The sequence below is a fragment of the Suricata suricatta genome, chromosome 9 (assembly GCF_006229205.1).
Source record: "Suricata suricatta isolate VVHF042 chromosome 9, meerkat_22Aug2017_6uvM2_HiC, whole genome shotgun sequence".
Taxonomy (NCBI): Eukaryota; Metazoa; Chordata; class Mammalia; order Carnivora; family Herpestidae; genus Suricata; species Suricata suricatta.
In genome coordinates this window covers 82,545,840-82,569,731 of record NC_043708.1, presented here as the reverse complement: position 1 = coordinate 82,569,731, position 23,892 = coordinate 82,545,840, and the positions used below count along the sequence as shown (strand labels likewise).

Sequence of the window (23,892 nt, the reverse complement as noted above, 5' to 3'; positions counted from 1 at the left end):
AAACTTGAGAGACTATTGAATGCTGAGAATGAACTGAGGGTTGAGGGGGAAGGGGGAGGGGGGAAAAGAGGTGGTGGTGATGGTGGAGGGCACTGAAGGGGAAGAGCACTGGGTGTTATATGGAAAACAATTTGACAAAATATTATAAAAAAAATGCAAAATGACAAAAACTATGGATTCACTAATAATTAAAAAAAAATAAAATAAAATAAAAGTTTCACTGAAAAAAAAAAGAATGACCCCAATTTCTGGCTGAAGCATCTTTGGGGATGATGGTATGATTTGTAGAGCTAGAAAACTGCATGAGAGGTGGCTTAGTCGGTTAAGCATCCAGCTTCGGCTCAGATTATGATCTCACAGTTCGTGGATTCGAGCCCCACATTGGGCTCTATTCTGACAGCTAGCTCAGAGCCTGAGGCCTGTCTTCAGATTCTGTGTCTTCTTCTCTCTCTCTCTCTCTCTCTCAAAAATAAAAATAAAACACTAAAAAATTAAAAAAAAACCTCTGCATGAAAGGAGCAGGTTGAGGGTAGAGGAAGATGAGTTCCCTTTTGGGGCTCTTGAGTTAAAGCATCTAAGTGACATCTAAGTGAAATCAAGGTGGTAGTTGGCTACGTGGGTCTGGAGTTTTGGGTGAAGGTCTTGACATACTGAATGGGAAAGAGACAGACATAAAGATGACAGATAGGCACATGTGGTAGGACATTTTATTTAAAGTCACTTAAATGTACTATTTCCAAGCTGTATTTTCTTTAGGAAGAATTCTTTAATAAAGAGAAGTATTTTATGTTAACTAAGAGAGTAGAAAAATATGCTTTGGGAAGAGAGTGCAAGCAGTTCACATCTGGAGCCCAATTTAAACATCCTTGAACCTATGACATACCTCCATCTTACCACTTCTCACTTTGGTTTAGCTCTGGCATCAGGCTTGACCACATGATTTGTGAGATTTGATGAGTCTTCAGTGACCTATTGGAGAGAAAAATAAAGGCTTATTCTAGAGAACTGATGTAGTTCCACCTTCTGATGTGGTGTATCATTAAGGAGAAGTCTGCAGTATTAAACTGAGCCTTATGGTTTCTTTTGGCAGAACGTTCTCAGGTTGACCAGCTGCTGAGTATTTCTCTAAGGGAGGAAGAACTAAGCAAATCATTGCAGTGCATGGATAACAACCTTCTGCAAGCCCGCACAGCACTTCAGACAGCTTACGTTGAAGTTCAGAGGCTACTTATGCTCAAGCAGCAGGTAACAACGGATGGAACGTTTAATGAGAATGGATCATCTCTAAAGTTGGGACTTCAAAATTCTTAACAGATTACTTTATTTTTAGATAACTATGGAGATGAGTGCACTGCGGACCCATAGAATACAGATTCTACAGGGATTACAAGGTATTCGGAGAGGATCTGATGGATTGGATCCTCTGGCTTATTATCTCTTTGTTATCTATACAGGAGAATTAAAGTAGTCATGAAAAGGTCCTTATGTTTTCTCTTCTGTCTCCTTGTTTTCATCCTTCTATAGAAAGGCCTGTGAGGCTGTGCACCCCAAAAATGCTTAGTAACAGAGGCCGTATGTTACAGGAAGAGCCTTGGGTTAGGAATCGAAAGGCCTAGGTTCAAATCTTGGTTCTTCCGTTAGTACCTAGAAGACTTGGGATAAGTCACTTAAAATTTGAAAAATTGGAATACTAACACTTGTTCTGCCCGTGTGCTTATTGGTTATATGGATTTTATGACGGTATATTTCAAAGAATTATGAGGGACTTTGAAGTTCTCCCGTAATCTTAAAAAAAATACAAATTGGCTCAGAAACGAATGGCTTTTCAGAAAACATTTTTGCATTTGTATGTGCGTACATTTCTCATTCTAGAAACATATGAACCTTCTGAGTGCCCTGACCAGGTTCCTTATAGCCTTTCACGAGAACAAAGGAACAGTAGATCTCAAACATCTTCTGATACCACGCTGCTGCCTACTCCCATTTTCCCAGTATTTTTGGAGCCTCCATCTTCCCATATGTCTCCGTCATCCCCTGGAGTACCTCTCCAAGTAACCACATCTCCTACTTTCCAAGCCCACGGCAATGTTCCTGCTCCAGACTCCTCAGTTCAGATTAAACAAGAACCCATGTCTCCTGAGCAAGACGAGAATGTGAACGCTGTGTCACAAGGCTCTGCTGGCAATGTGTCCAAGGAATTACCACAAGTTAATAGTATGTAAACTTTTTTCTGGGTTAAGGACAACCTGGCGGTGGGTCTAGGGCAGTTTTAGGTCAGTGATGTAAAGTCATACCTGCCCATTAAAACTAAAGTTGCCTCAATTAATTGTTCTTAAAGTGTTCTCCATTTAGGAGGATTGTTAAATATCAGTAACTTGTCCTCAATTTTCTCTAATCTAGGATTACTAAATTGATTTTCTGTTAACACCTAAAGTGTTCCATTATGAGGATTGGTGCCAACTCGTTTTTTTGTGAGAGAAATGGAGTTGAAGTTGTCCAGTCAATTTTCTAGATAAGATATATCCTCTGAATTTCTCAGCACTTAACTTTCTTTGTCTTTTAAAGTGCAAGGTAGAATTACTATAACCCCAAGAGGCAGGTGGCCTTGATAAAAGGCAGTGGACACAGGTTTAGGATCATCAGTAGGAACTTGATTGGTTTTGAGAAATGCCAAGGTTTTTACTCTTTTCATAAAATAACACTCACATATTTACCATTTGAGAATAACTTCTAAGCTATTTCATACCATTTCTGAAGTTTGTGTAACTGCAATGGTACTATATTGAAAACTAAATGAAAATAAACTGCCATTGTGTGACCTGGGCAGAAACAAAGTCTGAAGAGTTACCTAGATTTTGCTACCTGTTGTAATACTCATCTAGTTATCTATCTAGCTCAACTGTATATTATCGTTCTCGTCTTGAATTTTGTTGCTTTTGTGTGAATAGCATTTGGTTTTTTTTTTTTTTTTTTTTTTTACAAAACTGGTAAAGAAGTATTATAGTGACTTCTTAAGATAATATTTAAAATTTTTTTTAATGTTTATTTATTTTTAAGAGAGAGAGAGAAAGAGAGCAATTGGGGGAGGGACAGACAGAGGGGGACACAGAATCTGACGCAGGCTTCAGGCTCTGAGCTGTCAGCATAGAACAGCGAGATCCATGACCTGAACTGAAGTCAGATGCTCAACCAACCGAGCCACCCAGGTGCCCCTTAAGCTGATATTTTTTAAAATGGCTTTTATTAGATTTTTTTCCTCTGCAGAATAATTCATGTTCACAGTAGAAGATTGGGAAATGATTAAAATGTAGATATGTTGGGGCCCCTGGGTGGCTCAGTCAGTTAAGTGTCATGATCTCACGGTTCGTAGGTTCGAGCCCCACACTGGGCTCTGTGCTGAACTCTTGCTCAGAGCCTGGAGCCTGCTTTGGATTGTGTGTCTCCTCTCTCTGCCCCTCCCTCGCTCGTGCTCTGTCTCGCTCTGTCTCTCAAAAATAAATATAAAAAAATAAAAATAAGATGTCGATATGTTATTTTGTTATATATTATTTCAGTCTTTCTTAAATCCTGAATGTTTGTATAATTGTACATAGACTTTATGCAAAGGGAAAAATCATAGTCCATTATAACCTGGCTTTTTTTTCCACTTAATAGATCATGATCATTTTCCTGTGTCATAAAAATAATTATCTAAAATATTTTACTTTTACTAGTTGAATAATATTTGAGAAATTGTGTAATCTGGATATATAGTAATTTATACAATCTCCTTTGAATTTAGGGGTTTTTTTTAGTATTTTGTAGAACACTACATTGTATATGTCTTTGAATATGTTTGTGATTATTTCACCAGTTTGAATTCCTTGACATGAAATAACTATGTCAAAGAAAATAGACTTTTTTAAGTCAACTGACTTTTTAACTACTGTTATGTAGCCAGACTGGTTGATGTCACAGGTAAAATGGCATAGCGAAAACATCTAAGACGTAAAGGTGAAAGCACTTCAGCTAAGTAGATATTTAAGTGTCTACCAAGAATAAAATACCATTTTAAACATACAGACTTTCAAACAAGAAAGAAAGAAAAAAGATGGCTAGAAGCAGTCCCTGCCTATAAGGAGCCTTTGTAGGGTATAAGACATACATGTTATTTGTGATATTTAATGCAAGGCAAAGTGTGGTAAACGCTGTAAGAGAAATTTCTGCAGGCTGTGGGAAGCGGAGGGAAGAGAAAACAGCTTTAACAGTCATCGTTTTGTTAACATATCATTGAAAGGTTTTTCAGTAGAGATTCGATCAGTGGTAAGTAATGGCAGTTTATGACGATAAATAACAGACACAGAAGAAGATGCAATATTTTTTTCTCTTTTTAATTCAGGAGAGAACAGTGACAGTTACCCAGTTTATCCAGTCATCCCTACAACATTGTCTTTATCAGAGCTAACAGAAAGTTTCCATGAGCCTAGCCAAGAACTGAAGTTTTCTATGGAGCAAGGAAATACCAGGAACAGAGGAAATACTCCCTCTTCCCATCCAACTGGTCTTCTAAGCCTGAATAAAGAAGATGAAGAGCCAGTCAAAGGCAACAGCGGGTCTGAAGCCTGTACCAGTTCTTTTCCAAGATTGTCATTTGCTTCCGAAACTCTGTTAGAGAAGGAACCCCACTCTCCAGCTGACCAGCCTGAGCAGCAGGCCGAGTCCACTCTGACATCAGCTGAAACTCGGGGAAATAAAAAAAAGAAGAAACTTAGGAAGAAGAAAATGCTTCGGGCTACTCATGTTCCTGAGAACAGTGACACTGAACAGGATGTATTTACTGCTAAGCCTGTAAGGAAAGTAAAGACTGGAAAATCAACCAAAGGGGGGAAAGTAACAACCTCCACCTGGGAAGACAGCAGAACTGGCCCAGAACAAGAGAGTGTCAGAGATGAGCCAGATAGTGACTCGTCTCTGGAAGTCCTAGAAATTCCTAATCCTCAGTTGGAAGTGGTGGCCATTGATTCTTCTGAATCTGGAGAAGAGAAACCAGACAGTCCATCCAAAAAGGATCTTTGGAACTCTACAGAGCAAAATTCATTAGAAACTTCTCGTTCTGGTTGTGATGAAGTTAGCTCTACCAGTGAGATTGGCACTCGTTATAAAGATGGTATCCCTGTAAGGTAAGGATGTTGTGCTGGTCCAATCAGAACAGCTTTCACATTATTCTCTTCTTTAACATTGGAACTTTTGATTATGAATCCATTTTTTTAAATTAAAAAATACTTATTTTGGGGAGACAGAGTGAAAGCGGGGTGGGGGGTGGGGTACAGAGAGAAAGGAAGATACAGAATCTGAAGAGGCTCCAGACTCTGAGCTATCAGCACAGAGCCCCATGTGGGGCTCAAACCCACAAAGTGCAGTCATGATTTGGGTTGAAGTCGGATGCTTAACCGACTGAGCCACCAAAGTGCCTATGAATCAATTTTTATTTTTTATTTTTTATTTTTTTTGTTCTTTAAAAATTTTTTTTATGCTTTTTATTTATTTTTTGAGAGACAGAGGGAGACAGCATGAGCAGTGGAGGATCAGAGAGGGAGATACAGAATCTGAAGCAGGCTCCAGGTTCTGAGCTAGCTGTCAGCACAGAGCCCGACACGGGGCTCGAACCCACAAACCGTGAGATCATGACCTGAGCCGAAGCCAGATGCTTAGCCCACTGAGCCACCCAGGCGCCCCAGTGAATCAATTTTTAAATGAATCAAATGTTTAGAGAATTAGTAGAGATCATGGGTATGGAAGAATCAAACCTTGATAGCAGAGATTCTCTGCCCTCTCACTCGTGTTGTAAATATATGCTGTATTTATATTTCCTTTCATATAGAAATTTCAGATGGAAAAACTGATCTCTTCTGTCACTGCTGTGTTGCCCAGTGTTTAGAATAGTCCTTGAGTCAGGAAAATTTAAGTTGCTTCTTGTCCTATTCACATGTGCTAAAAAAAGACTTTTGCTATTATTTTGTAGTGTGGCAGAAACTCAGACTGTGATCTCCTCCATAAAAGGATCAAAGAACTCTTCAGGTATTTGGTTATTCGATTTTATTTAAATTAACCACAGAGAAAAGGGCTTATAAATATTAGAGCCAGGGTTTAAACCTTAAGGATGCCTATAGAATGGGATGGAGTGGGGCGATTGTCACCAAGAATATTGTTTTGATCAGCAGTTTTGTCTTGTAAATCCTGCCTTTTTAGTTTCCTATTCCCGTCTCTCTTATCTGTTCAACTAATGAGTTTTCGTTGGCTCATGGGGCTTTTGCTTTGAGAAGGAATTGCTTGAGGAGTAATGCCTTATTCAACAAAATAACTGGCAGCAGAAGAGAGGATGTGGGGAGAGATTTGGTACTTCCAGGTATCACTCAAAAAATAAGTATCTAATCTTTTTTCCTCAGTGAAACGCCTTCTCTGCCAGGGTCTCTTATTATGAAATCTTCATAACGAAGATCATTAGTGGAAATTGTGAGGTTTTGCTAGGGAAACTAGGTGTTAAGGAGAATCCAAGGACCACTATATTATGTAATGGTTTTAATTTTTGAGTATCTTTTCAGACAAAAGCCAACACATCTCTGAAATATATTCTTGGTTTCCAGAAATATCTTCAGAGCCAGGAGATGATGATGAGCCCACAGAAGGGAGCTTTGAGGGGCACCAAGCCGCAGTGAATGCAATTCAGATATTTGGGAACTTACTGTACACCTGTTCAGCAGATAAAACTGTCCGAGCTTATAATCTGGTGGTGAGTTGATATATCAGTTTGAATGTTTTAGGAACTCTAATTCACACTCTCTTAAACAATAGGGGCATCTGTTTGCTGTCCAGACATAAAGCAGGCTGTAGATTAGCCATAGATAAAGTTGATGCAGTGGCTCAGCCGGATCCCTTGGGACTTAGCTTCTTTCTGTCTCTCCACACTGCTTTCTCTGGTATCACCTCTTCCTAAAGCTAGTTCTCCTCCCTCTCATATACTGATGTCAGAAGCCACTGGAGTTTCTTTTTCCTCCCGTCATTAAAAAAGGGGTCCTGTGCTTTACTGTGTGAACAATCACTTGGCAAAGGCAGATGAGGATAACAGAAGGCTGGTCTGGTCTGGTCAGGTCCTGATCCTGGAGGTGGTGATGAGGTCAGCCGGATCACGGTGACATAATAGGATAAAATTAAAATATTGGAGAAGTACTAGAGGAGACATTTTTCCTCAGAGCTGATTAATTGTCCCAAGTGATTAAGGAGAGCAACAGTGTTCTAGGACACCACACTGATAATCTAATGCTCAGTACCCTCAGTTTTCATAGAATGAACTCTTAGTTTTGAATTTCGTGTATGTCAGACTAATTTTATTAACGTTGATCTCCAAGAAGCTTTAGAAACAATATGTTGTCTAAATAAATACCACAAAAGTATTTGAAATTACTGAAGTCCTTGAAAGTCAAAAGGTTAGATGATGGACCATGAAAATGAGTCCTAGGCAACAGGTATCTAGGTTCCAATAACCTAGTGATGTGAAGGGGCAAGAAGGATGTCTGAAATGGAGCCCCTGGGTGGCTCAGTTGGTCAAGCGACTGACTTCCGCTCAGGTCATGATCCTCATCATGGTCATTGAGTTTGAGCCCCGCGTCGGGCTCTGTGCTGACAGCTCAGAGCCTGAAGCCTGCTTCAGATTCTGTGTCTCCCTCTCTTTCTGCCCCTCTACTGCTCATGCTCTGTCTCTCAAAACTAAATAAACATTAAAAACTTAAAAAAAAAAAGATGTTTGAAGGAAGGAAACAGTGGTATCAGGAACTATGAGTGTAACATTTGGGACATTGGCTCTAACTCTAAATTGCAAGATAAATGTATATATGTGTGTATATTCTAAGTAGATCTCAGTATTGCACAAAGATAATATCTAGGATGTTCCCGTGTTAAACCACCCTTTGACCACTAGGGCCTGTGATGGTACCTGACACATCTTTGAATATTGTGGAACATTTTCTCGCAAGTTACCGAGGAAATGAAGGGACTCAACCTGGGATATTAGCTATAGTTTGGATTTGTCAGCTCTTTGGCCCATATGTTAGAGAGCCTTGCCCTAGGCATTAATTAAAATTCTGATCTAACAGCAAACTGCCCTAAGTATTCTTGGCATGGCTCAGCTAACATAGAGTTGTGGGCACTTAGTTCATTTGACTGTTTGTTGAGCATTTAGTAAACACATATTTACTGAGCACCTTTTGTGTAACATGCACTAACCTAGGCACTGAGGACACAACAGCGAACTAATATGTTTTAACGCTTTTGTTGTTGCTGAGGAAACGTGTATCTAATCCTTGTGTATCCACGAGTAAAGATGTGATATATGCTTGACTTTAGAGTCGGAAGTGCATTGGGGTCTTCGAGGGGCATGCCTCCAAAGTGAACTGCCTCCTGGTTACCCAAACATCTGGCAAGAATGCTGCCCTTTACACTGGTTCCAGTGACCACACCATTCGCTGCTATAATGTTAAGGTGAGTGGGTCCAGAGAAATTAAAAGTGATGATATTAAACTGCTTTGACTGCATTTACAATGTAGAGTGGAGACACTGAAACAGATGCTTCATTCTGCCTACTCTCTCTTTTACGCTTTTACACCTTAGAGATTGCAGGTGGGGTTCAGACCCCTGTGGAAGGAGACTATCACAAGAAAATGATCAAATGAATTGTTTGGTTTCCTAATGAACATAGAAGTTATGTTGATGCTCTGTTGTATTCTGTTAAGTGTGAAGTGGTATTAAATCTTTTAAAAAAAAAAAAGTACCTTAAAAATACTTTTTTCTTTCTTTAAAAAATTTTTTACGCTTTATTTTTTGAGAGGGAGAAAGAGATAGTGTGAGCAGGGAAGGGACAGAGAGAGAGGGAGAGACAGAATCAGAAGACAGTCTCCAGGCTCTGAGCTAGCTATTAGCAAAGAGCCTGATGCAGGGCTCCAACCCATGAACTGTGAGATCATGACCTGAGCCGAAGTCGGATGCTCAATCGACTGAGCCACCTAGGTGCCTCAAAAATACCTTTTTCTTTCACTCCTCTACAGAGAGGGAATACAAGGGAAAAAAAATACTTTATTACTAAACAAAAGCTAGCCATCATCTGAGTTTTCATCAAGCTATAATCTTTTTGCCCAATTCTTAGTGCCCTTTGAAGAATTTCTACATTCCAAATTAGGAACATGAGTAACCTCATTAGAATTTATATTTGTTTACAGCTTGAGGGTCTTTGGCCACATATTTCAAAGGAAAAAGAATCTAAATTAGTCTTGTACAAAATGGAGGATGCTACATTTCCTTCCTCATAAAAATCATGTCACCCTTTGCTATAAGAAAGACTTCATGCTTTATTTGCTGTGAACCCCTGCTAATTAGGTGTTGTGTGCTCTATTAGACACGAGAGTGTGTGGAACAGCTACAACTGGAAGACCGGGTCCTCTGCCTCCACAGTAGGTGGCGAACCCTCTATGCAGGACTGGCAAATGGCACCGTGGTCACTTTCAGCATAAAGGTTAGTGTTTGAGGGGAGAAGGCTGGGTTCCCACGCTGCTTGGAAGTAGTGTGAGTGTATGTGGAAGGAAATAGAAGGCAGACATTTTTCTCTTGTCTTGGGTGAAAAGATGACAGAATCAGCTGCTCCTCAAAAGCTGTTATTTTCTGGTATAAGCAAAACAAAATCCTGCATTCCGTCTGCTCACGCCCAAATGTGCCAGGACCAAAAGGTAACTCAGCTAAATTAAACCAAGCCTGATGATTTGCGGCCAAATAATGAGTCACAGGTTAAACTAGTCTGTCTCATTTTAAGAATGACATCATGAAAAATGAGCTTAAATTCTTTCGAGTATGACATTGATGTGGTTTGGAACCGATTGAAGGTTTCGTGAGGAGAATCTGTTCTGTAATGTGAACTAAGTCATAGGTTTGTCTGGAAACCCATGTGGCTTCTTCATTGTTTCCTAACACAAAGAGAAATTTATTTGTTGAACAAACCTTTACTGAGCATCTGTTATGTGCTAGACCTCAGGATAACGTAAGGAAATGAGGAAGGAGCAGTTCTGGATGGCCCTATGTGCTTTGTTAATGTAGATGGAGTCCCATCTTGTCGGCTTTAAAGTATAAGAGACATGGTTCAATTTGCATTTTAGAGGAAGGAATTCTGGAGTTGATGAGATAGGAAAATCCTGGTCCTAGTAGAGGCAGGGCGATCATTTAGGAGGGTTTGTAGTAGAAGGTGACATGAAAGTTCAGTGAGACTGGATGAAGAGAAGACAAGGGACAAATGATATAAGAGGTAGAGTGGAAGGTTTGGTTTGGTTGCTAATGAGGTATAGCGCCCACATCCCAAGGTCATCTAGTCATCTTTTAACCACGTGTTAGAATGTTTATTATGTTATGCCCAATTAAAATATCATTCATACGTTTAGTGAATACCTACAAACTCTCCTTCCACATGTGAGCTGGAACCACTACTTCTAAGGGATACAATAAGATACATCATGCCTTCTACCTTTAAGAAGCTTAAAATCAAGTTAGAAGAATCTAGCACATACCTCATCAAGTGCCAGGTTATGAAGAGATCACAGAAGGGTAATTAATGAAGGCTGTTGCATTCCAGATGTGAAGTGTTAACAGCATACATTAGATTTGGTTGGGGCAATAGAAATGAAGAAGAAAGAATAAATTTAAAATAACTTAAAGGATAAGATTTGATAATTCCATAATTCTCTTTTGTGAGAATAATGTTATCACAGGGAGACAAAAGTCAGGAACAGGACTTTTGAGGCAGGATGAAGACAAGAAATTGAAATGGAAATGGTTGGAAAGCCCCAGAGAAGGTGGACTTTGAAACAGATATTTGAGAATCTCTTTGGATATCAGAATTTTGAATCTTTAAAAAAAATTTTTTTTAATGTTTATTTTTTTTGAGATCATGAGCCTGGGGAGAGGCAGAGAGAGGAAGACAGAATCCAAAATAGGCTCTAGGCTCTGAGCTGTCAGCACAGAGCCTGATGTAGGGCTTGAACCCATGAACCATGAGATCATGACCTGAGCCGAAGTCGACGCTTAACCAACTGAGACACCCAGGCGCCCCTGGATGTCTGAATTTTGAAGTCTTGTGAGGGCTGAGCCCTTGTTGGTTTGCATACACCTGAATGCAGTGCTTCTGAGGTCTCAACAGAAAGCCAGGGCTGTTTACCAGAGCCTGTCCACCAGTGGGCCCTAAACTCCCATCAGGCTGTATCCTCAGCACCTATGAAGGCTGGAGTCATTCTTTAGTCATGGAGGCTCCTAGCTGCTGATTTGTGCAGTTTCTGCAAGTTTCACCCCTTGCATGTGCTTAAAGTTACTTATTAGAGATTTGGGGGGAAGTGGGAGACTTTATGAACAAGATTGGTGTGGGAATGAGGGAAGCAAGTCTAAGACCTAAGGTAAAGGAGCATTTGGGAATTCAGGATGTGACCATGCCACTCTGATATAAAAGGCTTCTCTAGTTCACTAAATGATGTCATGAGAGATGACCTAGAACCAGAAATAAGAAGAATATGAGAATAACCGATGGGGAATGAGAGATTATTACTGAAATTATTTACAAGTAAGTCATTCTCAGTGGAGAACTTGGAAACGTGACAAATTGATGGCATAAGGTTTGGATGACAAACAGGGAAAGAGCTTCTGGGTCTGTGGCATGGAAAATGTATTAGCATATGAAAAAGTCAGATCATCCATTATCACTAACTTAAGGAAACTGAGAGAAGGTATAAAAAGAGAATCAAGTGCTAAGCATGATCAGAGAGTATAGGTTGAAGTTAGAAATGTGTTTATAAAGTAAGAGTTTGTCATGCCCACTCTGGAATGAGGGAGGAGGGAGTCATGGACACAAAGAGAGCTGGAATGGAAATAGCAGAAATTGGAAAGTTAAAAGATACTGATGGGGTATGAGAACATAGTGATACGGGTTGAATTGATTTTGATATTTGCCAGCTAACCTGCTTTTATTTCATATAATGGTGGCTTATTTTTCAGAACAATAAACGACTTGAAATTTTTGAATGCCATGGCCCTCGGGCTGTCAGCTGTCTTGCTACAGCTCAGGAAGGTGCCCGAAAGCTGCTCGTTGTTGGGTCTTACGACTGTACCATTAGTGTACGAGATGCACGGAATGGACTCCTCCTCAGGACCCTGGAGGGCCACAGCAAGACCATTCTTTGCATGAAGGCAAGTAGAGTGCAAGACAACAGGAGTCGGTTGGGACAAATAGAAGGGTTTGAGTGACATTTCTCGTGTTGTCTACTGCCTTATCTACAGCCTGTCATCTGGAAAAGAGCAAGGAGATTACAGTGTCTTTTCTTTAGGCCTGGGTCACCAAGGGATATATTGTATTTTTTTTTTTTTTTTGGCACAGGTGAGGGGAGATGGACGGTATTTTAATACATTAATATATTAATGGAGAAACAGTGTATTTTATTATAGAATATAGATATACTTTAAAGTCCTTCTAGGCTGTTTCACAATCATTCTGAAGACGTACCACATTGTCACTTCATCAGAGTACCTGGTGATAGGCCATAAGCTTCAGTTCAGAAAATTTGAGGTACTTGCTGTTTTATATCTAGTTCATGCTACTCTCAAAGTAGGTTGGAAATTAGAATTCAACAATGTGCATTACCAGTTACAGAGACAACTCAGAACCTTTTACCAAATGTAACTCAATGAATTTTTTTCCTTTAAGGTGGTGAATGACCTTGTGTTCAGTGGCTCCAGCGATCAGTCGGTCCACGCCCACAACATTCATGTAGGTTATGTTGGTGTAAAGAAATCTTTAATGGAATGATGGTTAAACCTGGAAGGATTCCTCAGACCTCTTGCAACTTACTAAGCACTTTTTCCAGTGAAAAGCTTAATAATAATCCCTACCCACATAAGCTCTTGGAAGATAGTGAGTACTCCAGAAATTCTGACCTCCTCAAAATTTTTAATGGAGGACAGATTCAAAGTTGATGTAAGGTTTTAGCTCATTTAAACCTGAGATAAATTGAGCATCTGAGGCTCAAGAAAGTAGATGTGATACATAGTTTAAAATAGAACAAATAAAAACAGCCAAGAGATTCTGCTCAGGTCATAGAGGCAGCTCTTTGAGGCTTAGTGGCTGGTCTATAAACCTGGGGGTGATGCAGCCCTAGGGACTTGTGCACACAACACAATGATAAGAGTGAGACTTCTTCAAAACCTATAAAACACGTACAGATAGCCTTGTGGCCCTTCTTTTTGTGTGACAACAGGTTCTCCATCAGGGCACATTTCATGTATATTGTATATGTATTTTGTAATAAATGCTTATGCAAGTACCTGGGTTGTTAAAATTAGTACAGCTACATAGTATACAAGTAGGCTCAGAATTAGGACTTGGAATAATACACTCATAAATCTCAGAAGTCAGAAGGAATCTTGAAAATCAGTCTGGTGACTTGTTTCTCTTCTGATGCAGACTGGTGAGCTCGTGCGGATCTATAAAGGTCACAATCATGCAGTGACTGTGGTGAATATCCTAGGGAAAGTGATGGTGACCGCTTGCCTGGATAAATTTGTTCGTGTCTATGAATTACAGGTAGAATTTAGATCCATTATTTTGCTTGAATGATTTCAGGAGTAGGTCCATTTGGATTTGGTGTTGAATTATTATTATTTTTAATAAGTAAGGCTGGGGTGGGACCCAGGAATCTGCATTTTCCATAGGCCATCTAGATAATTATGAAGCAGATGATCCCTGCACTAAATTTGAGAAACACTGCTCTGAGAGACGTGGTTAGGCTCACAGAGATCAATACTGAAATGGTTTTCGAAGAGCAGATTTAGTCTCTGAAACCTGTCTAGTTCTCCTTGTGTGCAATTTCAGGTTTAGATTTTGACACTGCATAGAGATTAGTTTTCTCATTTCCAATTACCAGCTCCTCCCTTGAAGACTTATTCGAAAGACTGTCATTAGATTATATTTCTGTGAAAATGCTACTGGTGCTTCAGCTTAGTGCCTCAGGTATAGTTTTAAATCTGCCAGAGGCCTCCAAGGATTATGCTTATTACACACAGGGTGTAAATAACCTTAATTCTCTTTCTGATTTTTTCCTCCACCTAAGTCCCATGATCGATTGCAAGTTTATGGAGGACACAAAGACATGATTATGTGCATGACCATCCATAAAAGTATGGTGAGTGTTACTAGCCATGTAACATATTTGCTTTTAAATATGCTTATTACTAAAAACTACAAACTGATAACAATGTTAATATTTATCACTTCCAAAAATGACATGTTTCTAATAAGCCTCATTATTGAGTGCCTTTCTATCTTTTGGCATACTATTATTGAGAAGTAACCCAGTGACATTGTTGAATATTCCCTTTTCTATTAATAGCTAAAAAAACCACAATAAAAATCTGATACGATCTAAATAGAAAATAAGTTTCAAGTGTTTCCCCCCAAAATTGAGTGGTGCTTCTTCCAGAGACCTTATAATCTGAACAGAACATTGGAAGAGAGTCAGGAGATTAGGCCAGTATGGCATAGTGAAAGCAGACCTAAAAGTAGCAGCTAACTCATTTAACCCTGCTAAGCCTTGACTTATTTTATTTTTAAATTTCATGATTAAACCAGAATGGGTGTTTTTAAGACTCTGAGCCTTAGAACCCTTTGTTCCTGTGAAACACAGATAGCTAATGTATAATGCCCAAAGTAGCATACAATGCCCAGTAGCCAGCCAGAGTGTACCAGTTACAATGTAAATGGGTGCCTCTGAGCCCTGCCACTGTTGCTCTCTGCCAGCATTAGGAGGAGCATGGCTTCAAAGTATCTACACTAGAAGATACTTCCCACTGTGTACCCTGGGGCTGCATTTGGTTTACGTTCGAATTTTTTTGTAGCTGGTACAAGGAGCTTTTGACACGTATTTTTGGGATATTGAGTAGTTGTTTTTTTGTGTGTTGTTTCAGTCTGATAGGATAAACGTTTTCCCCCCCAGATTTACACTGGCTGTTATGATGGCAGTATTCAAGCTGTGAGGCTGAATCTGATGCAGAATTACCGCTGTTGGGTAAGGAGTGAAACTGTTCTTATGACCAGACTGCCCCTCCCCCACTCGTGTGTGTGTGTGTGTGTGTGTGTGTGTGTGTGTGTGTGTGTGTGCGCGCGCACTAGAAAATAAACATTTTTATTATTTGTTTTTATGTGTATTATTTAAAAAATTTTTAAAGTGTTTTTTGAGAGAGAAAATGCAAGTGGGGGAGGGCAGAGAGAAAGGAAGACAGAATTCAAAGCAGGCTCCAGACTCTGAGCTGTCAGCACAAGCCCTATGTGGGGTTCGAATTCACAAACCGTGAGACCTGAGCCGAACTCAGATGCTTAACTGACTGAGCCACCCAGGCATCCCCAAAATAAGCATTTTTTAAAAGTGGTTTTAAAAAATTAAAACTGTACATAAAATACTCCCATACATCTTTCATGAATAGTCTATTTTAAGACTAGGCATGAGGTATGTTTACATATCATCCACTCAGAGGTTATTTCTTTGGTGGTTTTTGTTTATTATGAAATGAATACATACTTACAAAAATGTCAAGAGTACAGAAGTACAGTTGACCCTTGAACAGTGTAGGTGGTTAGGGGCACCACACCCCATACAGTTGAAAATCCGCACATAACTTATGACTCCCCCATGCACTACACATCAGACACAGCCACTGCCTTCTCATCAGGAATCCACATTTGTCGTGACATTAATTACGGTTGAATTATCTGATATATACATGCCAACGGATCCTCCATATTCTTTATCTGCCTATTCATACATGTAGGCCGAGGTATATACTATGGCTCATTCACCTTCTCAGAAACATGAAACATTAGAATCCTACTACTGTTTGCAGTTATGGCTACAGCCCTCATAGGTCACGTCTTACCATGTATTCTCACAACATAGTAAGCTAGAAAAAAGAAAATGTTACTAAAATCTAAGAAGGGGTGTCTGGCCCAGTTGGTAGGGCATGTGACTCCTGATCTCAGGGTCGTGAGTTCCAGCCCCACATTGGGTGTGGAGATTACTTAAATAAGAAAGCTAAAATCATAAGGAAAATTCTTTTACAGTACTATACTGTATTTTTTTGACAAAAGCTCACGTCTAAGTGGACCCGTGCAATTCAAACCTTTGTTGTTTAAGGGTCAGCTGTATATGAAATAAAAAGTGGAAGTGCTTATTTTTGTGACCTGGTCACTAGCTTATATTCATTCCTCAGGGATTACATGTATTAATAACTTGGTTTGTGTCCATATTGGTTTTTGAGGAATAGGCCAATAAAAATTTGTATTCTTAAAGGTTTTAAACTTCCTTGCCTAGGCTTAATTGCCTGGTTTTTATTTTGGGGTGGGAGCTCCAAACTTTTACACTGTTTCCTTATAGGCTTTAATTTGTTTCATCAGGTCTAATATTAGTAGTGATCAAAGAAAAGTTTTAGGCTGAAATTCTCCCCCTCCCAGTACTCTAACATGCTTTGTAGAATTGATGGAGTGAAATTGACCCCCTCCATTTTTACATTTGATCTTAGGCTTGTCCACAGCCTGGTTACTTTGCAGCTTAATGGTGCTATGTTTGCTTTTTGGTCTTCTCAGTGACAGACACAAAATGTAGTACATCAGGATCTAGAATACAAGTAGAATTACAAATAGAAGAGTTAATTTATCCAGAGGAATGGAGAAAATACCATCTGGTTTTAAAACTGGAGGGGTGGGTTAGTGCTGACAGGAAAGCCTCAAATTTGCATTACTTTATAGAAATGAACGTGTTATGGGCACCTGGGTGACTCATTCAGTTGAGTGTCCGACTTCGGCTCAGGTCTTGATCTCACTGTTCCTGGGTTCAAGCCCACATCCAGCTCTTTACTGACAATTCAGAGCCTGGAGCCTGCTTCAGATTCTGTGTCTCCCTTTCTCTGTGTCCCTCCCTTGCTCACGATCTGTCTCTCTCAAAATTAAAAAACAAAAAATTAAAAAAAAAGAAATGAACATGTTAGAATTAGAATGAGATTTATGACAAGCAAGCCTATAGGAAAGAAAACAAGACAAAGACTCTCTATGCTTTCTGACTAACAAGTGAAATTGAGAATTGAGACACATATATAGTAAAGTTAGAATTTAAAAAAAGAAACAAGATTGTCAATCAAGTGATGAAGATTGAGTAAAGTTGGGGTTCCATAGCCATGTAGTTTTCTTCATCAGACATTTTTATTTTCAAGTTTACAAGTCAGCAGTTCTTAGAACTGTTAGAAACAGCCCCTTCAGTATTACAGAGAACTCTTAGCCTTTTTAAATAAATAGACTAAGGAAGTCATTCTGTGATGGCAAGGTGAAAAAATAAGTGTGGTGTAAACTGAATTTTATGATAACTTGTCTGTCAATTTTTGCTAATCTTTTCCTTCTCTCTCTAATGATAACGGCTTAGTGCTTAGCCTTCTCAATATCACACACTATCAAGCCTTTTCAGACCTTTCAAGGCTCCTCATGATATTGTTAATTAATGTAGGTGCCTCTGGCCTTGTTATATTTTCTAACTAAGAATAAAGTCTAAGGGGCTTACTTTTTGCTCACACAGAACTTACAGGATACAAGTGAGGGGTGTTCTAATTGCAGTTGCATGCTTCCAGTGTGCTTTTTAATTTTCCCTTTTGTTGTGTTTCCAGTGGCACGGTTGCTCTCTGATATTTGGTGTTGTGGATCATTTAAAACAACATTTGCTCACCGATCATACGAATCCAAACTTTCAAACTCTGAAATGTCGCTGGAAGAACTGTGATGCCTTTTTCACCGCTCGCAAAGGGTCTAAACAGGTACCTAAGTGGGACTTGAGGCCGACCTGGAGTCTATTCACCTGCTCAACCTTTTTTGGCTTATTAGAATGTTGAGAATTGAAGTAAATAGGGAAAGTCTAAGGATTTTCCTTTTTTATTAGTATTCACAGATTTGAGGAATAGCTTAATGAGGTTTCAAATGATGAAAATTAGGTAGTTTTTGAGAAAGAGCCTAAAGACAATGTTTTCAAATGTTTCAAGTCCAGTAACTGAACCTAGAGGTTTATTACAGTGCTTTCATATAAGAATAATTGTTGAAGTGCATAGTTTTATGTACGTTAGCAAAGTGCTGAGTCCTAACTGCCTTTCATGTAATGATCTTAGAATTTACCCATGAATCTCTCCTTGGCTTTGACTTTCTCATGTCTTACTATCAACTTTTCCTTCATGGGCCGTTTTCCCTTTGTTCCTAGGACGCTGCAGGACACATTGAACGACATGCTGAAGATGACAGCAAAATTGATTCATGAAGCTTTTTGCCTCCCATGTTGGGAAGTTACTAAGTGACCTAATTTCACATCGGCCCCTCACAGAGGCCACAGTCTTCCCTTCCCCAGGGAAGCAGGGAAGGAGAAACTCGTTACCAGCCAGGCTTACCATTAACCTAAGTCTGGGCAGCTCTATGGGATGATAGTTACACTTTAAGTTCTTACTGGAGGTTTGTCTGATTTAAACAGATTTTAGGGAACCATACTTCTCTGGGACAGCATGGAATATAGTCATCTGTGCTACTAGTATTCTCCAGATGTTTATTAAAAGTATAGATCTTAATTGGCTACTCAGTTTGACCCATATGATTAATATGTATTTTTTTTCTTGATTTCAGTTTGCAATTTTTAGTTTGCATTCTTATGATGGTTTAAACCCATAGTCTGGCTTTTTAAACACAAGTTTGTTTCATTGCTAGATTTTTAGGATCCATTCTAATTTCTTTAGTTCTAATAACTGGGTATTTAAATTAGAAGCAACTAGTTTCCTTTCTTAACAATTATGTGCAGTGTGTTTCAATATCCTCTTGCTTTGTAGATGGACAGAGCTAGCTTTAAATGCCAAAGGGACACACGGTAGATTATTAACAGCTAGAGCGACTGCTCTGCTGATGAAATTTAGGAACTCAGCAAATCACATAATGATAAGTTCTCACAGACAGCAGCAACTTCCTTTGGAAGTTCTGTGCAAGTTTTGATAAGAGTGCTCAGTTCAAGACTGTGCACAGACCCAGTGTCTACCTTGGAATTTTGCTGTTAGACCCAGGCACTCACTGCTGCAGGTGTTGTCAGGCTGTTTGAACTGGAAGGTGTAGATCTCTTTTTCCAGTTTTTGATTCTCTAGGCCAGCTGTGGGTTTTACAGCCTTCTAGTTTGCTCCATTACTGATCTCTCTCTCTGCCACTATCTAGCTGTGCCTAGACTCTTGGCAGCCATTGGATGCTTCCTCTGGGTCCCTGGGGTGCTTTCCTCTCGCCTGCAGCACTCAAGAAGGGGGAGTTAGGATAAAGTATCTGAATACAGTCTTTAGGGGCTCAAGCAGGCTTCTAAGAGACTGATTTCTGAACTGGTATCTTGCCCTCGCCTCCCCTCTAGCTGGCCAAGAAGAGTGGAGTGTGGTGAGGAGGAAGGCTACTTGTCCACTGAGAGCAGACAGATTAACAAAGCTGAGTGAGACTGCTTTGTTGCTGGATTTTCTCTGGCCTCTTGAGAGAAGCTGTCGAAGTGTTGCTTTTGAGCCTTTTTTTTTTTTTCTGGATTCTTAAAACTGGGAAATTTCAGGTTCTTCAAAGTGGTAGAAGAAGGGAGAAGAGCCCAGTGCCACATAGCAGCCTTTGGGATGTGACACCTGATGTTTTCTAGGATCACGTAGTGTGCAGGTTTACCTCCACCCCTTTTAGCACACACGCACCTCTTCACGTCTTCACTCAGGCTCTAGGGCTGGGGGACTTGATGAAGGTTCATGGATAGGTTTCAAGAGGGTATGAAATTGTATGCAAGACTAAGTATGTGTTCTTTTTTTCCAGGAAAAGCTCCAGGGGTTCTTACTGGATCCCCTCCTCCCAAAAAAAAGCTAATCTAGGAGCTGCTGCTAAATAATGAATGGCCCCAAAAGTGATTTACTTCTATCCTTGTGAACAGGAAAACTTTTTTAACCAGACTGTTGATATTTGCTGATATCGATACCTGAGAGGGAAGAGAGAAGATTCTCTTGCATAAAATGTATTTGTGCCATTTCCGTATGAGATTAATAAGCTTTCTTACCTCTCCTCTCCATTTCTTGTACGGATGAGCAGGGAAGCCAGGCTGTGGTCCAGGTTTGGGAAGGGTGATTTCCCAGGAAGGCTATGGGAATTAATACTACTCCTGGCATTTTATTCGGGGCTATCGTGAAGCTGCATTTCCATGTTGACTGGGCAGTATGCTAAGACAGTTTTGCATGCTCTGTTGCATAGGTGCCCTTCTGTCCTGCCTGAGGACATGTATGAAAAGATGAGAGTGCTGGAGCCTTTGTACAGCAGGAAGGGGATATGTGAGGTGTTGGGCGATCGTGGGGAACCTATGAAGGTATGATAGAATCCGTAACAACCGATTTGGGTTTAATTTTGGTAGAATTGTGTACAGTCTATCTACCTTGGGGTGTGCGGGGTGAATGTTCCTTGGATGTGTGTATGCACGTGGGCACCTGTACCTGTAACGCTTTTCCTCAGTTCACAAAACAATTTTTTGAAGCCATGGTAATAATGTCTTTGTTTCAGGAATGTGTGAAATTCTTTTACTGCAGGTTAGTGTGTTATCCTAAGTACACTGTCGGAGTCCTTTGTTTAGAAATAAAGGTGCCATAAGCATCTTAGCTGCTTATGGTTGTGTTATTACTTTTAGGGTCTTGAAAGTTATGCAGAACTTTGGTCTTTTTTTTTTTTTTTTTTTTTTTGTATTTTACAAGGTCTTCACTGATGCTAGCCTTCCTTCTTCACTTAGAGAAGAGCTGTGGCTCAGGTTTTTGCATTGACATGGTATTTAGTATTTAATAAAGCAAGAAAGGTGTTACATGACCTGACAAAACCCAATTCATTTCTTATAAGGAATTGGAGGCCATTTTTAGAATGCTATCCTTAGTTAGCCTATTTCTAATGGCTAGAAGCCAAGAAAAACGTGGTATCAATCCTTTTGTGTGCATATGCTAGTGTTATAATAGCAGTTTGTTATGACAAGCTACCCATCACTTCAAGTTTTATTCCAAAGTTTTAAATCAGGTAAAAAATGTATTTTGGCACACTCCTCCACTCAGTTAGAAAACAGTCCAATACATAAGAGTAAAGAGTTATTTCAATCTGATGTTACTTGAATCTGAGGGAGCGCCATTGCTACTATAGTCCTGCTTTTGTGGGGAGAATGTTTTTCTGCTCGAAGTGAGCAGCTGAGTGTTTAGCTCCTGTCCTACCTGTAACTTATAGGCAGTATTATTGCTGTTCACATGATTATTGCCTAACAGAGGGGGCTTTTTTGTTTTGGTTTTGGGATATTGTATACAGTAGGCAACTTTAGCAAGTAGGTATGTGGACGATGTGGTGGGAGTAGGTATACAATACTTAGCAGAATGGTACAGTGTATTTTATGGAAGAGAATTCATTGGAGGGGAGATCAAAGTATCTTGTGAAGTGGGATTTAAACAGCACATATCCTCTGGTTCGCTCAAATAACTGCAATTTGTATGCGCAGACTTAAAACTTTGGTTTCTGCTGCCAAAAGGAGAGCTCCTAAAACTGTTACATATGAAGGCCATGCCAGCCACATGGCTAAAATTGTAATTTTGTCCCTGCCCCAAATCATCACGGTTTTCAGGATTTCAGAGAAGCCGTTTAATGGATATGATAGAAGCCATGGTGGAGGTGGTTTGGGTTGTACTGAGTTCCACATGCAAGTAGATGTGAAATCTTGGTGTAAACCAAATGTAATACTTACCAGCCAATAATCTCTAACCTCACCTCCAGCCCCCAAGTCTATGGTCTTGCTTGGTCACTTGGCAACTGATGTTTCCTATATTTGCTCTAAATTCAAGGTCATAGCCCAGTTGAACTGGTGGGGGAGGAAGTTAGGGAGGAAAGACTGTTGAAGATCTTTCTCCTGCTTAAGAGACATACATGCCGTAGAGCTGCTCCAGTACCCTTGGTCTCTGAATATTTTGTATATTGAATACGGATAAGAAGAATGAAATCAGATGACATTTGACTGCAAAAATGTTTATAAGCAAATAGCTTATTAGCCTTCTTACATTTTGGTATAAAGCTGTGAACTTCATAACTTTATAAAGCAAGATATAAAGCAAATACAAGAGGAAAATAAAGTACTTTTACTAATTGTTTACTTCTGCTAGCCAACCCTTTCTTTTCCATGTTGGAATAGACAGCAAGAAGGAAACTGGGTGGGAAACACAAAATGGTTATAGATATGCTACTGACTGTGGTCCAGATAAGTTTGGCAAACAGCTACATTTATGGATTTGTCCAAGGTCATATAACAGGTCAGTCAGTTAGTGGAGGGCAGGATTAAAACTACATCTCTGGGGTTCTAGATGGCTATGTAGGAAGACCCTGAATTCACTTCTTTCCACATATAACAACAAATTTATAACTATAGAAGAAATAATTTTCCTCTGAAAAGGACCTGAGAACTAGATTAACAGCACTCCGAGAAGAAAAGATGAAAGAGATGCATTGAGACAGGTAGGAGAGGCAGAAACTCATTCTCCCTCTGGCTACCACCTGAGGTACACCACCCCACTATAAGGAAGGGATCTGAAAAATACAGAGCTTTCCTTTGAGAAGTGAAGGGACTACGCCCCACTTCAGGCACCCAGACCCTTGTGCGTGGCACCAGAAAGAGAAACTCTCAAAAAACCTGATGTTGAAAATCAACAGGAATTAGGTCCATGGGGACCATAAAACTGTAGGGAACAAAGAACCTACTCTAAAAGGGCTCACATGCTCACCCACTCATCCTGAGATGCAGTGCAAAAATAATTTGAAAAGTGCCTAGGCTATAACAGAGGGAGAGACCCACTTGGTAATCCTAAAGTGGTGAACAGGTAAGAACCTGCAGTGACCTTCTCTGGGGACGGAAGCACTGGCCGGTGCCATTTTCACAGCCTCATTCTAACTAGCTGGTGGGCACCATTTTTGGTGCTCACCCTCTAGCCTGCTAGCACTGGCGAGCATGCTCCGTATCCCACTGAACCGTTGGAAACAGCCACACCACAACTGAGCCAGGTGAGTACATCACAAACTGGGCTGGGTGTGCTCCACCCTCCCTGTGCAGCAGCTGTGCCCCAACCAGATGGACTCGATAGATACATACAGAACGTTCCATTCAAGCAGCGGATACACATCCTTCTCAAGTGCACATGGAACAGTCTCCAAGATAGATCATTAGTAAGGCAACAAAACAAGTCTCAATAAATTCAGGATTGAAGTTCTATCAGGCATCTTCTCCAACTACAATGGTAAGAAACTAGAAACCAAGTACAAGAAAACTGGAAAAACCCACAAAAATAGGGACATTAAACAACATGCTGCTGAACAATCAGTAGGTCACTGAAGAAATCAAAGATATTAAAAAAAAAAAACACCTAGAGAAAAATGAGAACAGAAGTATGACCTACCAAATTCTGTGGCATGCATCACAGACCCACATCAAGAAAAAATAAAAATCTCAAATAAGTAATCTAATGTTATAGTTAAAGTAACATAAAAGGAGAAAACAAAGCCCAAAGTAAGTAGGAGGAAGGAAACAACCAATATCAGAGTGGAAATAGAGATTGTAAACACAGTAGAAAGGTCAATGACTAAGAGCTGCTCCTTTGACAAGATAAAACTGACAAACTTTTAGCAAAACGCACCAAGAAATAAAGAGAACTCACAATCAGGAAGAAATGAAGGAGGAGACATTGAGCTGGTACCACAGAAGTACAAAGGGTCCTAGG

General features: G+C 39.9%; 1 protein-coding gene across 6 annotated transcripts in view; it reads left to right on the top strand.

Annotated features, from left to right (window-relative positions):
• The window catches only part of ZNF106 (zinc finger protein 106), a 61,823-nt gene extending 39,546 nt beyond the window's left edge, over positions 1-22,277 (top strand). For 4 of the 6 annotated variants that reach the window (XM_029950947.1, XM_029950944.1, XM_029950941.1 and 1 more), the window contains 15 exons: positions 1,091-1,245; positions 1,331-1,391; positions 1,873-2,214; positions 4,379-5,159; positions 6,002-6,057; positions 6,624-6,769; positions 8,380-8,514; positions 9,425-9,541; positions 12,055-12,246; positions 12,761-12,823; positions 13,517-13,636; positions 14,163-14,234; positions 15,045-15,116; positions 17,755-17,901; positions 18,336-22,277. In XM_029950947.1, coding sequence (XP_029806807.1) covers positions 1,091-1,245; positions 1,331-1,391; positions 1,873-2,214; positions 4,379-5,159; positions 6,002-6,057; positions 6,624-6,769; positions 8,380-8,514; positions 9,425-9,541; positions 12,055-12,246; positions 12,761-12,823; positions 13,517-13,636; positions 14,163-14,234; positions 15,045-15,116; positions 17,755-17,901; positions 18,336-18,392 — 2,516 coding nt within the window. In that variant the 3' untranslated portion in view covers positions 18,393-22,277. The remainder of the gene's footprint in view (positions 1-1,090; positions 1,246-1,330; positions 1,392-1,872; positions 2,215-4,378; positions 5,160-6,001; positions 6,058-6,623; positions 6,770-8,379; positions 8,515-9,424; positions 9,542-12,054; positions 12,247-12,760; positions 12,824-13,516; positions 13,637-14,162; positions 14,235-15,044; positions 15,117-17,754; positions 17,902-18,335) is intronic. The other 2 variants (XM_029950945.1, XM_029950946.1) reach the window with 2 other exon arrangements.
• Positions 22,278-23,892: the final 1,615 nt, after the last annotated feature.